Source organism: Rhinolophus hipposideros, assembly GCF_964194185.1.
Source record: "Rhinolophus hipposideros genome assembly, chromosome: 12".
Taxonomy (NCBI): Eukaryota; Metazoa; Chordata; class Mammalia; order Chiroptera; family Rhinolophidae; genus Rhinolophus; species Rhinolophus hipposideros.
In genome coordinates this window covers 27,304,749-27,321,778 of record NC_138058.1, presented here as the reverse complement: position 1 = coordinate 27,321,778, position 17,030 = coordinate 27,304,749, and the positions used below count along the sequence as shown (strand labels likewise).

At 37.7% G+C, this 17,030-nt stretch overlaps 1 protein-coding gene across 3 annotated transcripts; it reads left to right on the top strand.

Annotated features, from left to right (window-relative positions):
* The first annotated feature begins 1,126 nt into the window (after positions 1–1,126).
* On the top strand, positions 1,127–16,526 carry SNRNP27 (small nuclear ribonucleoprotein U4/U6.U5 subunit 27). 3 transcript variants are annotated; one of them, XR_013994593.1, is made up of 7 exons: positions 1,264–1,361; positions 2,366–2,489; positions 3,186–3,298; positions 4,346–4,425; positions 7,942–8,006; positions 9,017–9,187; positions 16,300–16,526. XR_013994593.1 is itself a non-coding variant. In XM_081068064.1 (6 exons), exons 1-6 carry the CDS (start codon positions 1,328–1,330, stop codon positions 9,069–9,071), a joined length of 471 nt encoding a protein of 156 aa, XP_080924190.1. In that variant the 5' UTR covers positions 1,127–1,327; the 3' UTR covers positions 9,072–10,067. The 3 variants fall into 3 exon arrangements, 1 of the variants encoding a protein (XP_080924190.1); XR_013994594.1 differs by lacking the exon at positions 16,300–16,526 and adding an exon at positions 9,275–10,067; XM_081068064.1 differs by lacking the exon at positions 16,300–16,526 and having other exon boundaries at positions 1,127–1,361; positions 9,017–10,067.
* Positions 16,527–17,030: the final 504 nt, after the last annotated feature.

Sequence of the window (17,030 nt, the reverse complement as noted above, 5' to 3'; positions counted from 1 at the left end):
ATTGCCTTTGCCTCAGGACAACTCTTGCGTAGCTTCCAAGTCTATTCTAGCCTTGTCTTTACATTTCCACTCTTTGCTCCCGGAATAGCCGCCACACGTTTAGTTCTCTACAAAGCCTATCTTCTCCCTTGCCTCTTACCCTTGCACATGCAGCCTCCTCAGCCTCAACAATCTCTTCCCACCTCTCCCCACAACAAGCCCCATTTCACCTAATTTCTACTCATCTTTCAGGTCCAGTTTGGACATCATTTCCTCCTGGAAACTTTTCTTGACAACCTTTGCCCTCAAAACCAGTTAGGTACCAGTCTTATGTGCCCTCATAATGTTCTTCCCCTATGGATGCACTTTCATACTGTGTACCCTTCAGTGGCCAGCAATCTATTCAAGAGCAGGTATGTCTTTTTTCACTGATTAATCCTCTGGTACATACCGTGGGTGTGTGATAAATGTTTGTGTGCATAATTGTACTAATCATGCCTCTTTATTTTCATGTTTTGACACCCGCGGCATTGCTGTGACTGCCTTTCCCAGGGCTAGCTAATTCCTACAGATAGCAAATGTTTGGCCTTTACATGCACACCAGCCTGTTACATGCACAACCAGCCTATACTCTCCACTACTTTCTTTACCAAACTTTCACAAGCCAGGCAATATTCCTCTGCCCTAATGACTCTGACCAGGTACCAAACAACTCTGAACAATCTCTGCATCCCCAAACCCGCTGAAATTATTCAAATTCGCCAATCTTAAACCTGACTCTGCCTCTGCTCTTCCCTCCTCCAAAAACCAAGATGAGGTCTCTTACCAATGCTTTCCCCTCGCTCCCTCTGCCTCCCGACCCACCCTGGTGCTTCCTCGTGTGGACTTAAACTGCTTGCAAATGCTGTCTTTAGCATTGGTTTGATATGAAATATTTTGTGCATGTGGACAAGCACTGGAAAGAAAAATGGTGAAAATGAGAACTGTGTTAGGGTGGTACGGATTTTTTCAGATTTCTATAATAACATCAAGTAGCACACTTTAATGCCCACGATGGACACAAACGACGGGGAAACCAACGCAAAAAACGGGGAGGGGCGGGGACTGGAATTGCGGAGATCACAACTTGGTTCTCACCCGAATCTCTGGGCTCAGAAGTGGCGGCGTCAGCACCGGGCTGGGTGACTCGGGGCTGGCTTAGCGCAACTTCACTTCTTTAGATGCCGGAACCCTCATGAGTCGTTTCGACGTTTCCCAGTCGGCGGTATAAGCTCAGTCAGTTCCCGGCCGTCCCAGAAGTTGTTGCAGAGTCGCTTCCGGGGCGGTGTGAGGTGGAGGAGCACCCCGAATGGGTCGCAGCCGCAGCCGCTCCCCACGGAGGGGTGAGTCCAGAAGCATTTCCGAGAGTTCGGGGTTCCGTGCGAGGCGCGTCTTTTTGTTGTTGTGTTTCCAGTACGAGGGGGGCGGAGAGGCGGGCCATTTACTCCTGAGCACAAGAGCGAGGGGGGCGGGGGGCGGGAGTGGATGGGGGACGCAGACCGGGGCCTCCGGTTTGAAGGCAGTTTTTGTTGTTGTTGGTTTTTAATCTTCTAAATTAGGGTTTCTCTCTTTGTCAGCCTCCCACAGTAACTTTCGTTATCCTTGTGGCTGTGACATTTAGAATCAGACGACGGTTCCCTCGCTTATTATCTGGGGGACCATGCGCGAGTCGTCCGACCTCTCTGGGTCTGAATGGGGGGTAGCATCACCTACCTTTAAACACTGATAGGAGAAGTACTGTCACGTTCCATAACCCTCAGCATGCGGCACTGACTGATCCTGAAATGTTCAATATTAGTTTCCTCCCGAGTGTACAATAGGGAAATCGATATTTAGAATCTTGCGTCCAGGACGCGCACCTCGTAACGTCTTCTGGCCCCCGCGCCCATCAGTGAGGCGGTGCGATGTGAAAAAACATCTACCACAGACCCTCGGTTATGCCCCTTAGGTAGTAGTTTTTACGACCTTCAACTAGTCAGGGCTTGATTGTCTTAAAAGTTAAATGAGGCTGCAATCCACCCGTGGCTACTGAGCACTTAAGAAGTGCTCAGTCCATTAAGACGTTTTGTTTAACTGTAGAATACACACCGGATTTCCTTGATTTAGTCCGGGGGGAAAAAGTAAAAATCTCAGTAATTTTTTATATTGACGTCCTGTCTAAATGATAATAGTTTGGACATATATTGGGCCAAATAACATATGCTGTTAAAAGTAATTACACCGGTTTCTTTTGACTTTCTTAATGTCACGACTAACCATGACCCTCATTATATTTCTGTGGGACGGCGCAGCTCTAGACGTTGGAGGTAATTTTCGGCTTTGCAATTCTGTGTGTTTGTTGCATTAGAGCGTCGGCGGTCCCGGTCCGCTTCCCGGGAGAGAGAACGCAGGCGCCGGGAAAGGTCCCCCCGGTCCCGCGAGAGAGATCGGAGAAGGAGCCGCTCGCGATCCCCTCACAGAAGACGCTCCAGGTGAGTGCAGAGAATAAGCACAGGTTTTACCACAAGTCCCAAAGAAACTAGTCGTTACCCTTAACTTTGTTCTTGTCACTTATAAGGGGATTTACGATTGCATTAAATAAGGGGAACTTAAGTCCACCTTATTCTAAACTTAACATTTCCATTGGTAAATAAGGTTAATAATAGCTTCTATTCCGAGAGTTGCCCTAAGGAGTAAATGAGAAATAATACATGAAAAGCACTTAACATGGTGCTTGGCAAGAAGAAGAAATACGTCCTGTATTATTGCTTTGTTTTTCATTAATTTTTTGGTGATAACAGTTTATTCAAGTATATAATCAAGAATATAAGATCTTGGAAGTTTCGAAGGGACTCTTGATTCTGAATAAGTATCCACTGTTTAAGTCAACTTTTTGTGTTTGTAATTGTTAAAAGCTGGTTATATTTTTTTGCCTTAAAAAATTTTTTTTAGCCCTAGCTATACTGAGTGAGACTGATGCTTAAGCAGTAAACTGTGTTTTTTGTTTTTGTGTTACATTAGGGCTTAGGCAGAACCTTCTAACTCATTCTTCTAGAGGGAATGGACTCTTGGTTCTCTGGAGCCTGGCTCTTGTTCAGCCTTTACGTTTCAGGCACTTATATATATCCTTGCTGATCAACACAGTAGCCGGGTATGTCTCTCCTGACATCTTACTTATTAAATATTAGATCCCCAAGACGACACAGATCCACATCTCCTTCCCCTTCTCGACTGAAAGAGAGAAGAGATGAGGAAAAGAAAGAAGCAAAAGAAACGAAGAGCAAAGAGCGTCAGATTACTGGTAATGTTGTCAGATAAATAACTCTAGGAAAAGTACAGCCTTGTTTAGATAATTTCATTCATGATAAGATTATAAAAGTATAATTTTTGAACATTGAAATGCATTGTTTTTTACAGTGTTCATTGCATATGGTTTTGAGATTTTTGTTTTAATTGTACCTTTATGAGTTCCTGGTTCTCTCTGGTGCTCCTGATATAGGGAGGACAGTTAAAAACATGAGCATATTCTGTTTTGAAAGTACCTTTTTTTTTCAAATTTTATTGGGGAATATTGGGGAACAGTGTGTTTCTCCAGGGCCTGTCTGCTCCAAGTCATCGTTGTCCTTCAATCTAGTTGTGGAGGGCCCCGCATCCCATGCGGGAATTGAACCCGCAACCTTGTTGAGAGCTCGCGCTCTAACCAACTGAGCATCTGGCCGCCTATGAAGTACCTTAAAAACTAGTATCATGATGTCTGATACTAACTGTATTAGTTCACTGCGTTAATTAATTTCAAGTTTGTTCTCCAAAATATGTCAAAACCCACAGAAAGTACTTACAGAATTTGTATTTTTAAGTAAATAGAGTTAAGGTGCCACATTTTATTAAAATAGTTGATTAAAGTATAAAAATTTCCTATTGTTATTCATTCTTGAAAAACACAAAAATATAGAAAAATGTATATCTGCTTTCCTAAACTTCCTTTCTGGAACACTGAGCTCATGGGGTCAAGTTAAACACCACAGGTCAGAGGCATGGAAATATCACTCGACTATAGACGAATGTCAGAGCAGAAAGGTTGAAGGTGGTCTAGCCTAAAAGCTCCAAGCATGTCCTTTTAAGCAGTCTCTTCCAATGGAGGGTGGAGAGCACATTCCTTTCTTGCACCTTAAGTTACATTCTGTCCAATTGAACATGAATTTTTTTCGTTAGACTCAAGTCTTTAGCTAATTGTTTTGTATGTTCTCTGCTGACTTAATTTATTGGCACCTCTTTATATATCTATATGTATACATATATATGTATATATATACTGATAGAGTTTAAATATTATCACTTATTTTTGTAGAGGAAGACTTAGAGGGCAAAACAGAGGAAGAAATAGAAATGATGAAGTTAATGGGATTTGCTTCCTTTGACTCCACAAAAGTAAGTAAAGCACATAGCCAGTTAAGCATTCTAGTTTGAATTAATCCATTATGACTCCCATTTTCATATTCTTTTACTATCACTGGTGCAATTTCTTCCGTTAATACAAGCTTATTCCATTAGAAGACAATAACTATCTGTGTGAAGGGCTTTGCGAGCACAGAGAAGGAAGCACTGAGGTGCCATTGGAATCCAGGGAGTGTTTGCCTAGGGTGATGTTTGAGTTAGATCTTGAAGGGCCAGTAGAGGTGATCAGACAAAGAAGAAGAGGAAGATCATTTGAAGTGGAGTGAAGAGCTCAGGAAAGTGCCATGGAGGCATGAAGGAGCATAGTGTATTGTGCGAATTTCAAATTTCAGTAACGTAAAAAGATGCTGATGACTAGAAATAGAGGTAGGAGGGAAGTCACAGAGGGCTTTTAATATCCTTAGCCATGCTAAGGAATCTAAAGTTGATTCTTTAGGTGTTGAGGAGAGGAAGCTACAATTTTTAAGAAAAAGAATGACAGGATTATATGTGTGTTTTAGGAAGATGACCCAGAGCAGGTGGAAGGCAGGTTGGATTAGAGGCAGAGAGAACTGCTGAGTCATGCAAGTGAAAGCTGATGAAGGCCTGAACTGAGAGGAATATTGAGAACCATGTAGCTGTCAGAGTTAGTGCTGGTGATGGTGGGAGTGGGAATGAGTAGAGTGATGACTCTACTCAGAGTGATGACTACTCAGTGATGACTCTGAGGGGACAGGCTGAAAGACTGGGTGGTAGAGTTAACCAAGAAAGGGTTTTGGGAAGGGGAAGTGCTGTGAAACAGAAGAAAGAAATTCAGCTGCCAGATACAGATGACACTGAGTAGCTACATGCATAGTATATCTCACAGCTCAAAAGAGGTGTGGGTTGGAAAATGAATGCTGTCTAGCCTTGATCATAATACTGGAGAAAATAAAGAAGTCAGAAGTTGGGAGGGAGTTTGGAGGGAGAGATGAAGGCAGGGATTATAGGGAAGGAGAGGGAAGAAGGAAGAGAAATAGGAGAGAGGGGAGTTGGAGAGAGGAAATGAAAAGAGGGGGATGGAGGGAGCTAGTAAGGAAAGACACGGAGAGTGTGTGGAGAAAGAATATATTTTAAACACTTTCTTTTCTGGAATTTTAAATCCATTTAGTTTTTGTACATGGAAATTAAGATTTTTGAGAAAAAATAATCCACTTCCCCTAATCTTGTTGTGAATGGAGTGGAGAAATTTAAGATTCTGTTAAAAGTTTGTAACTGATGTGACTGTATAGGGTTCACTTTTTTGTGGGTTTTTTTGGTTTTTTTTGTTTAATGACAATGTGTAAACTAAGTACTGCAGCATGACTGTTTTGAGGTGAGAAAATTAAGATGAGCTCTTATTCTCACAAATGGTTATGTGAACCCCATTTTGAAATTTAATGCAATTTTTGAGTCAGCTTTTTTCCTTGAATATACCAAATCTTTGTTGTCCAAAGAGTAGTTTATAAGTGAAATGATTTATTAATGTATATTTAGGGTGAATAAAAATATCTCCAAAGTAAAGCAACTACAATTTTACTGTTTTTAGAAGAATAGAGAGGGAACTTACGAGAATTTTCTTTTGGGGGGAGTGGGGTTACTGTTGCCCAATGTTATGTTTGAAATTTCCTGAGAGTCAAATATAAAGATGAAGTCTCACTTTGCTTTTAAATGTAGTCTGTATGAAGATGATGTTTATAAAGGAAAAATTAGGTGAGAATTCATAGATCCCATAAAAATTGTGGAGTACCACTAGAATAAATAATGTGTGTTTTTTTTTATGGCCTCTACAAGGGTATTAATTTAGTTTGTAGGCAGTTAACTTCATGACTATCAGTTATAGTCTCTCAGCTCACTTGTGTTTTTCCATCAAGTGTGTCTTGTGATATTTGATCATTGATCTACGATAGGACCTTTTCATATGCCAATATAGTCACTTATTTTTCCCTTCCATTTTTACATTTAAAAAAATTCAAAGTGTAGTTATGTTTATTAATGGATAGTTTTCTAGTCCAGCATGTAAATGAAAATAGGGCTAATAATATACAACTCTGTAAATAGTTTTCAAAAATCGATAAGCCTTTAGGAATTGAACTTAGTAAAAAGGTTAGCATTATTTACTTTTTTTCCAAGCCAGTCTTTCCAAGTCATGCCTACCTTTTATTCTTGAGAGGTCAGAATCATACAACTCAAGTAATTTACCCAGTATTCTCCCCTCACCCAAAATGTAGTCAAACAGCGATAGAAATGTAAGACCAAACACATTTGTTTTAGCTCCTCTTTAAATATGTACCTCACCTGTACATGCCTTTAGACCAGAGAATAAGAATCCTTTTTTTTCCCCCAACTCGAATATCTAATAAGTACGCTACACAGAGAACACTCCCATGAGTAATAATTGGGGGGAGGTTGAGGGTCATGTGTTGTGTGTGTGTGTGTGTGTGTGTGTGTGTGTGTGTGTGTGAGAGAGAGAGAGAGAGAGAGAGAGAGAGAGAGAGAGAGAATGAGAGAGAGATAATGACATTAATGGGTAATGTTCATACATTTAACAGTCATTTTCTGAGCACCTGAAGTGCAGAGGTCTAGGATGTGAAAATGCAAAGATGACTCAGTCATATCTCTCCATCAAGAAGCTTGCAGTCTCATAGGGGAAATAACATCAAGTATATACATCATAATAATGCAGGTTGGAACATGGAGGGTATTGTGAGGAAAACACAGTTAACATTCTATGGGAGTTAGAGAAGAGGGCGCTTCCTGCGAGCTGGATCATTTAAATTGGGCCTTGGATGAGAGATAAGAACCAAATAGTTGAAGATGGGATGGGAGTTGGGAAGGCAATTGAGGCATAAGGAATAGTAAGTGGTGAGTTAACTTGGCTGAATCAAAAGACCCATAAAGCAATTAATGATAAAGAGGTTAGATGCCGCCTAAGAAAGGCCAAGATATAAGTGACACTTAATATTAGCATCTGTGTTCTGTGTTCTGATTCTTGATTTAAAAATCAAAATTGCAAGGCCTGTGCAAGAAATGGGATTTATATGGATGGCAACTGTTCCAGTCATGATTTGAGAATACTGTGAGCTAAGGTCATAAGTTAAATTTTGTGTGAATGTGAATTTTTCTGAATAAAATATTCATAAATTGTTTGTGGTTTCAAGAAATTCTTTGACCAAGAAAAGTTAGGATCTGCTACCGTTTCCCTGCATGTCTTGTACATAATATATAAACCATGTATGTTTGTTGGTTTGAGTATTGTATTAACTGCTATGTGTGAACAGAAAGTGGTAATACTTGGGAGTTCATGGACTATCATCAGGATCTGAAATTTCTTTCTTTCATTGGGCTACGGCATTCTTATATGGGTCTTGCCATTTATGTTTGTCTGTAGGATTCAGCTCTTTGATAAATGCTTTCTTCACCGATACCTTCCCTGTTCCCACATGCATGTATCCTTCCTGTTTTTTATATTTGTTTATTGCTTTTCTCCAGGGGAAAAAGGTGGATGGCTCTGTAAATGCTTATGCCATAAATGTGTCTCAGAAGAGGAAGTACAGGTATGCATAACCCCCATTATTACATTTGAACCAATGATATAAATTATATGCTTGGGAAAGAATTTTTTATGGGATAATCATGTTTGTAGGAAATGTAGCAGTTGTCCGTTGCAGTCCCTTGTTTTAATCTTCCTTGCCTATATTCTGGTATGTTAAAACAATTTCCAATTTATCTGCGAACTAATAACTGTTATAGAGAAGGGTAGTTAGTTGGCTTAAATGTTTTAGGACTGTATAGATAGTTCTTTCTTCAAAACAATTTTCTTTAGACTTTAATTTCAGTATAATTATAATTTTAAAATAGATCCCTCCTGAATGACTTACCTAGATTATGTAAGGATTTCTACTGTAAATATATTCTTCTGTTAATTATAGGCATATTTTATTAATACCACAGGACAAACCAATTCATACATGAAATCTCACTGAATTCCTAATGAACAGAAAAGTCAAGACATCTTCAAACATTGCCTTTTTCTCCCGTTATCACTGATAAAAGACTAATATTCCAATTAATTTAGAATATGAATAATGTGATTTGAGAATCCTGTGAGTTAAAGAACCAGAATCATTGACAGTCCTTTATAAGATTACCATCAAATAAGGTTTTATGGGGGAAACTTAGTACAGTGTGCAATCAGATTTACTTGATGGGTATCTATTTTGGAACTCTTCTCTGTTTTCTTAAACTATGTGTTTAGTGTTACCTAAAATAAAAATGGATGTTATGTTGATTTTTTTTTTTAAGTGTGTAGAATCGTCCCAAATCATTTTAAAAGTATATTTCTATACTTCTGTTTGGATTTTAAAGAAACCTAAAAGATTTTAGATTATCTTGAAAGTGAAATAATCTCTTTTAATTCAAGGTTAAATAACCTTGAATACTTCTTACCCTAGACTTTGCCATTTTAATGGTGATTTATAGATTTAATCTCTAAAGCATGTAATTATATTTTTATGAATATGGAATTTATTCTTAATAAACATTGAATTTTTTATTCTTATCATAGGCAGTACATGAATCGAAAAGGGGGATTCAACAGACCTTTGGATTTCATTGCATGAGAATTGAAATGTTGAAGAATGATGTTCTTTTCCCTCATCTTAGTCAGAAGAGTGGATTTTGTATTTTGTATTTCATATGCATCAAAAACAGGATCACAGTCCTTCCTCCTTGTAAAGTAAGAAAATTTTATTTATGATACGTGCAGTTCACTTACCTTTCCTCAAAAGAAAAAAAGGTTAAATGTTACATTTTTTTCTTTTAGGAAATATCATTTGGGGCAATCATCAACCCCATTTTTTTGTCTTTATTCCTGTGGAAGCTGTAGGTGTTTTCTTCTTGGATGCTCATTAAGACTTTTTAAAACACATAAAAGTAATTTGGATGTGAGTTTCTCAAATAAAGCAATATTTCTACCCCTTTGTATTTGGTAAATATTTTATTACTGTATAAAGTATCTCCCTACACATTTTCTTTTTTCATACATAGATTTAGATATCGTGACTCTTAGTTTAAAAATTAGAATGAAAAAGTTTAACTGGTTTTTTATATATTCTGGTGGGTTTTTTTTTTCAATACAACTTATGACTTTCTTCCCATTTTAAAAACAATACATGCTTATTATTAAAAAAAACAAAAAAACTTGAGAGAAACCAAAAAGGAAAAGAAAAGCTAAAATCACTTGCAGTCTACCCCCAGAAATAATTAATGTTAATATTTCGGCATATGTCTTTCAAGGTTCCTATGGGTATCTATTTCTCACTCCCACCCATGAAATCAGAATATATATGCTGTTCTTTTTTGCTAATCCTTTTTTTCCCATGTGCTGTGAATATATTTTTAATATTCTTTGGAAACAGCTTTTAGTAGGTACTTGGTTGCACCATAATTTATTAGCATCCTTTATTGGTGAACATTGGCTTTGACTTGCTGTGAGTAGTACCCCCGTTACATTTATCTTTTTAGTAGCATTGTTTCCTCAGGTTCAGTTCTTAGATGTGGCATTGCTGGGTGAGATAAAGGGCTGTGTGTGCATGTTTGAAGGCTTTTGAGATAGGAAAAAAAAAAAATATATATATATATATATATATATGTATGTATGTATGTATGTATATGTGTATGTGTATATGTATATGTATATGGCTAGAAAGGTAACCACTGACTCTCACCAGCATTCCCATTTCATACACATGCACCAATATTTTGGTGTCATCATTTTTTAAAGCTTCCAATCTAATGGGTAAAATAATGGTATTTTGTTTTAATTTATTTAATTTCTAGGAAGGATGAACATTTAAAAAACGTGTTAGCCATATGTATTTATTTCTTTTGTGAAATGCTAATTCCAAATCTTAGATCCATTTGTTGTCTTTTTGTAAGCTTTTCCTTATTTGAAGGAAGCTTTTTTTATATTGAAGATAATAACCATTACCCATTCTGTTTCACTTCTCACTGATATTTGACGCTCTGTGGTTAGATTTTTAAATGGGGGTTTGTTTGTTTTTTAAGTAACTAATACAAACACATGGAACACAATTCATATAGCACAAAGGGTATACAATGTATCCTTTCAGAGATATTCCATATGTACACAAACATATATATCTTATTTTATTGTTCTAATGTAATCAAACTTTACACACTATTTTGCACCTATCCTTTTTTTCACTTGTACATCTTAAGGTTGTTTCTTATCAGTACATGTAATATTGCCTCTTTTTTTTCCCTAAGAGCAGCAATTATAGTCCATTATAGGATAGACTATGATTTATTTTTAACTGATCCCCTATTGATGGACATTGAAGTTATTTTTAATCTTTTATTATTTTTAAAAATTCTATAATCACTATCCTTGTATATACATCATTTTATAAGTGTCTTAAATCCTTTATTGCATCTGAAATTTGACCACCTATTTTATAGTTCTTTAAAAGCTTTCCTGGCAAGTTATTCCCGATAAAGAAAATAATAGTAGTATGACTGCATTGTGTAATACAGGGTACAGAGCACCTTGGTTCATTTAATCATTTCCCTGCCCCATCTTCTTCTTGAGGCTTCCCCATCTCAGTAAATGGCCCCTCCACTTACTCCTTTGCTCAAACCAAAATCATTAGGGTCATCCTTGACTCCTCTCTTTCTCCCATGCCCAATATCTGATTCATACTCAATAGCAAATTCTTTTGGCTCTAATCTGATAGTATATTTTGAATCCACTTTTTTTGTTGTACAGATTTATTGAAGTATAATTGACATAAAATTGTAAGATATTTCAAGTGTACATCATAGTGATTTAATATATGTTGAATCTGACCACTTTCACCACTTATTCTAACCTATCACTATATAATTGCTCTTGCCTGGACTACTGCAGTGGCCTCCTAATAGGTCTCTTTCCTTCTCTTGCTGCCTATTTATTCTCCATCCAGCAGCAGAAGTCAATCTTTTAAAATGTGCATCAGGTCACCTTGTTCCTGGCTGTGGTGGTTTTCTGTTATTTAGAATGAAGTCCTGTCGTTACTGTGGTCCACAAGTTTCAACAGTCTGGACGCTAGCACCCATCACCACTATCTAATTCCAAAACATTTTCATCATCCCAAAACAAAACTCTTTACCCCTTTACAATCACTCCTCAGAAACCAGTAATGTACTTTGTCTCTAAAACTGTGTCTATTCTGGACAATTTCATATAAATGAACATTTCATATAAGTGGAATCATACATAGGTGTGGGCTTTTGTGTCTGGCTTGTTGCACTTAGCATAATGTTTTCAAGGTTCATCCATATTGTAATATATATCAGTACTTCATTCTTTCTTATGGCCTGAATTATATTCTTTCTATTCTATAGATATGGATGTTTTTATTTGTAATTCATCAGTTGATGGACATTTGGGGTATTCCACTTTTTGGCTATTATGAATAATTCTGGTATGAACATTCGAATACAAGTTTTTGTATGAACATGTTTTTAATTCTCTTGGGTATATAACTAGGAGTGGAATTCCAGGGTCATATAGTAGCTTTGTCTTCAACTTTTTGAAATACTGTCAAACTGTTTTCCAAAGCAGCTGCACTGTTTTACATTCCCATCAGCAATGTTTGAGGGTTCCAGTTTTTCCACCTTCTCTGCAGTTTCCTTTCTCCTATAGCTTATCACTGCCTGATACACTCTATATTCATTTATTACTTTCTGGTTTTTCCACTAGAAAGGAAGAAACGGAGCTTCTGGCACAGAGTAAAGCACTCAATAAATATCTGTTGAATTTGTAAATACAGTTCAGTGAGCTTTTTTCACTTAGCTGCTTTCCTTGATATATTTTTTTTTGGCAGGTTTTTTTTTTTAATAGTTTCAGGTGTACAAAACAATGTAATAGTTAAACATTTATCATTTATATCCCTCACACAGTGATAACCCCCCCTTGATTTTTATGTTAACCTTTAGTTATCCAAGTAATAGTCGGACACATTTTTTTCCTGTAAAAATTTTAAAACATTATGACAAAGCCCTTTTGAAAAGTACCCCATAATCCTGGTCCTATTGTCCCTTCTTCACTGAGAATGCTTCGCACTGTATCCTTCCAAACTTTTGTCTATGCATGCATGTAAGAGTTGGAAATGAGAATACTTTGGGCTTTTTTTTTACACAATATGCTGTAGTGATTTTTTTTTTTTAAATTAGTCTCAGGTGTACAAAACTGCAATAGTTAGCCCATTTCACTCCTCACAAAATGATAACCCCCTTCCCCCAATCTGTTGCCCCTCTGACATCGTATATATCTATTACAATTCCATTGACTATTCCCTATGCTGTACTCCATATCCCATGACTATATATGTATATTATAGTTGATAGACAATATTATTCAGCTTCACCTTTAGGTGTACAGTGCAGTGGTCAAGCATCTATACCAACCATGAAATGGTCTTCCTACAAAATCTTTACAACATTATTGATTATATTCCCCAAACTGTCTTTCATTTCCCCGTGGCAATATTGTAGTAACCAATTTATGCTGTCTAATCCCTTCCCCTTCTCCCTCATCCCCATCCCCTCCCTTCTAGCAACCCTCAGTTTTTTTCTCTATATCTCTGAGACTATTTCTGTTTACTTGGCTTATTTATTCAGTTCTTTAGATTCCACATATAAGTGAGATTATATGGTAGGTATTTGTCTTTCTCAGACTGACTTATTTCACTTAGCATAATGTTCTCTAGGTCCATCCATATTGTTGCAAATGGTAAGATTTCATTCTCCTTTACAGCTGAGTAATACTCCATTGTACAAATGTACCACAGTTTCTTAATCCAGTCGTCTACTGATGGGCATTTCGGTTGTTTCTGTCTTGGCTATTGTGAATAGCGCTGCAGTAAACATAGGGATGCATATATTTTTTCAAATTAGCGTCTTAGATTTCTCTGGATAATGTAGGGATCATTTTACAACTAATTATTTACTCAACACTGCCTTTGATATCTTTCCATACCAGTATATGTACCTCTCCCTTTTTTTAAACCGATACATAGCGTTTTGTGTAATATATATACCACTATTTGTTTAGCTGTTTTTACAGTCTATTTGTTTATTGCTGTTGTTTTATCTATTGTTTATTGCTGTCTATTTGTTTATTCCACTATTTGTTTATTGCTGTTTTTACAATCACAAATATTTGTGGAGTAACTAATTTTTGCAGAGCAGTGTTTTTAAAACTTAATATGATATTGGATATCATGATATTGGAGTGTCCAAAGTAGCTACAAAGAAGGGGATTGATATTATTGAAGCAGAAAATTCCAGTCCTGATTTTTCCACTTCAAAGAACAAAGTCATTTCCTCAAGAACTTAATAAAACAAAATTCATTTTAATGTCATAATGGTTAAGAGATGTCAAAATCAGTTATAAATAAGGTTTTTTAATTCCAGTTTGGGAACTCTTTAGAAATTTAAGGATTATAATACACCTTTGCCGTGACACTCTAAAGTACTGAAGAGGCATCTGTCAGAACGTCCATCAGAACCTCCGTAGCATTTAATGAACCTGCTGCTCACTCAGCATTGGCATTTACATACTACATTATACCTACCCGGAGTATAAGCCCCTTGAAGGCAGCAGACTGAATCTTAGCTTTCTAAAAGATGTAGTAAAGATTATCTGACTGATACAATACCTTACTTATGTCTTTTTGCTTTCCCATTTTCAACATTTTCTTTCCCAATTCTATTAGGTTATCTTGATGCTTGCTTGGATATATATAAACTATTGTCATCCCATGTTAATCCTATTATAGATAGCTCTTTATGTAAAATTCAGGTTCAAACATTCTGGAATTCCCAGTTTTTATTTTTGGGGTTGTTCCTGTCAGTCGATGTTTATATAATGTCTTTGAGGGGCAAGGTGCTGAGGGTCACCACTTCTACTTTGTTTTAGGATTTTCAATTCTTTCTTCAAAACCTGTAAGTTCAGATGATCTTATTTTACTTGTCGTATACATTGTGTAAAATAATATCTAGAAAAAGACAAAACCTTTTATTCATACTTACTGCTTGATTTCCAGTAGATGGCACCAAATACCCTTTAATAATACATCTTCATGATACGAATTCCTAGTTGGTGTTGCTAGCTAATGGATCATTTCTTCCACCACCACCAGGGAACAGTAAGGGTCCATTCTTTGGTCTAATTCTCTGATTGTTATATAACTTTGTGTTTTTGTTTGGAGTTTAAGATATACCTGTTTAAATTATTAATTTGCTATTTCTGACTCAGATTTCAACCTTTTCTCCTTTTTTAATTTTTTATAAGTGTGATTTTTCACTCAGTATGATCCTAGGGGGAGAATCATGAGATTGAAATAAGACTGGGTTTCAAAAAAAAGAGTTGAGGGTAAGAGAGAAAGAATAAAGAGATACGTTGTGTGTTCATAATAAAATCAAAGAGAAAATAATGAAAGTATACAAAATCCAAAATTAAGATAATGAAATCAAAGCATTTTCACTATTCAGTTTTGATACTTTAGTAGAATGATATTCATTTCATTATGATTTTCAAATGTTTTACAAATAACTTGCAGTTTAAAAACATTCCTTAAAATTGTTATATCCCCATTCTCATTTCTAATTTTTTGTGCTTTCTTGAAAACCTTACCTTTAGTATATTTACTAATGTTTTCAAAGAATCAGCTTTTACATCCAATTAATCATTAAAACCAGAAAGTGTTTCCTATATGTCAGGTATGATTTACTGTGTTTATTCTACTTATCAATTCTGTCGAGTTTATTTAATTTTAATGGGTTTGTCATCCATTAAAAAGACCCTTTTAAAATTTCCAAGCACAATTACCTTTAAATTATTTTCTTTTTCCCGTGTTTATGACGCAGTTTAGAAATCTATTTCTTAACTATCTTGTCTTTTAAAACTGCCAATGGGAGCATTGGTAGCATAGGCTGTAGGTGAAACAGATCTAGGTTCACTTCCATCTGTGGGCCTCAGTTTCCTTATGTGCAAAATGTAGATAATTAACCTACCTACTGGGGTTATATTGAGGAATAGAGATAATGTATGTAAATTACAAAAGTAAGCTATTTTCATATATTTGCAACAATAAGCTTTTTAAAACCTTTGTGAAATAGAAGGTGCCAACAAAATGTGTATACACATTTTAAGAAAGGAAAAGACTGTATTAAAATTGTAATACTCAGTATATACTGATAACCAAAGATGAATATAAGTCATGTGTATACATTTTTGGCACCCCAGATGTGTTCATGCTTTATTCATTTCTGTATTCAGGACTCTCAACTTAAACCAAGTTTATTTCTACTTTTTAAAATGGAGATACAAGTATATTAACAGTGGAACTTGAGTCTCGAGATACCTTTTATCTCAGAAATCTTGACAGCCTTGGGGAACAATCCTTAAATAAACTTTTTAGTTCTATACACATTTACATTGGTACCACCCCCACCCCCACAAACACACACATAAACACGCCATTTATAGCCGTCTTGAAAAGGGAGTATTCTTTTGAATGTTTTCATCTAGAATTGAAAGGAAAGACCCTAAAACAGATTCGGATCAAAGAAGCTCAGGATTCAACGTCATTCTGTAGGTATAGGAAGTTTCTCAGCTTTTAAAACCCACTCGCGTGATGGTAATTAGGAGTGTATTTGAAGAGGAGCTCAGGGCAGTATACAGCCCGATTCTAGCGTTTTCTGAGAGAAGAAAAAACGCAACGCTGGGAAGCGAGCATTTAACATGATTAAAAGCCAGGCTTTTTCCCTCAAACCCTACAGCCACGTGGCGCATGCCTGAGCCAGGAGCCCACCGGTCACTTGCCGGGTTGCATCGCTCTCCCTTCAGAGGGATTCGCTGCGGGGCCCTCAGCCGCCTGGATCCCGGGAGGCTTTGGAACCTCCGGAGCCGCGGCCGCCAGATCCAGATCTCCGGCCCCGAACCCAAGCGGGGCAGACTGCATAGGCGAGGCGCGGTTTCAGCCTTACACTCGAGGGACGCCCGGCAGGTACCCGGAACTTTTCCCGGGGGACAGGTCCCGGCAACAGGTCCGAGGCGGGGAGGGGCCGGGTGGAGTCGAGCTCCGCGACGGCCGGTGAATCAGCGCAGCCGGGCGCCGGGGTCGCCCTGCCAGCTGAAGCCAGCTCCCGGGAGGAGTAGCCTGGCTGCTGACCACCAGCCACTCAGAGATCGCTGGGCCTGGAGAAGGGTGATGTCATCGTAGCTGGGAGGTTTCGGAATGCTTCACCAATGGGAGACTGGCGAAGTGGCTTGCTTTCTGTAGCTCTTGGCCAATACTAACAAAGCAAAAGGGGGCCCGGTTGTCGGTATAGAACCAATGGAAAACAGGGAAGGAGCACGAGGCGGAGTTGCGAATTCTGTCACCAATTGGAAAGGGGAGGTGGAGCCTGGGCCTTGTCAAGCTCGACCTACCAGCGAGAGGAGCGGACTCCAGGGGGCGGGGCCGTAATGCCCTCCCCAATCGGACAAGGCCAGGGGCGGGGCAGTCTTT

Coding starts and splice junctions, on each gene's coding strand:
- SNRNP27 (XM_081068064.1), top strand. CDS start 1,328: ATGGGTCGCAGCCGCAGCCGCTCCCCACGGAGGG. Junction 3,299..4,345: donor CAAAGAGCGTCAGATTACTG/GTAATGTTGTCA, acceptor TTATTTTTGTAG/AGGAAGACTTAGAGGGCAAA. Junction 8,007..9,016: donor TCTCAGAAGAGGAAGTACAG/GTATGCATAACC, acceptor TTCTTATCATAG/GCAGTACATGAATCGAAAAG.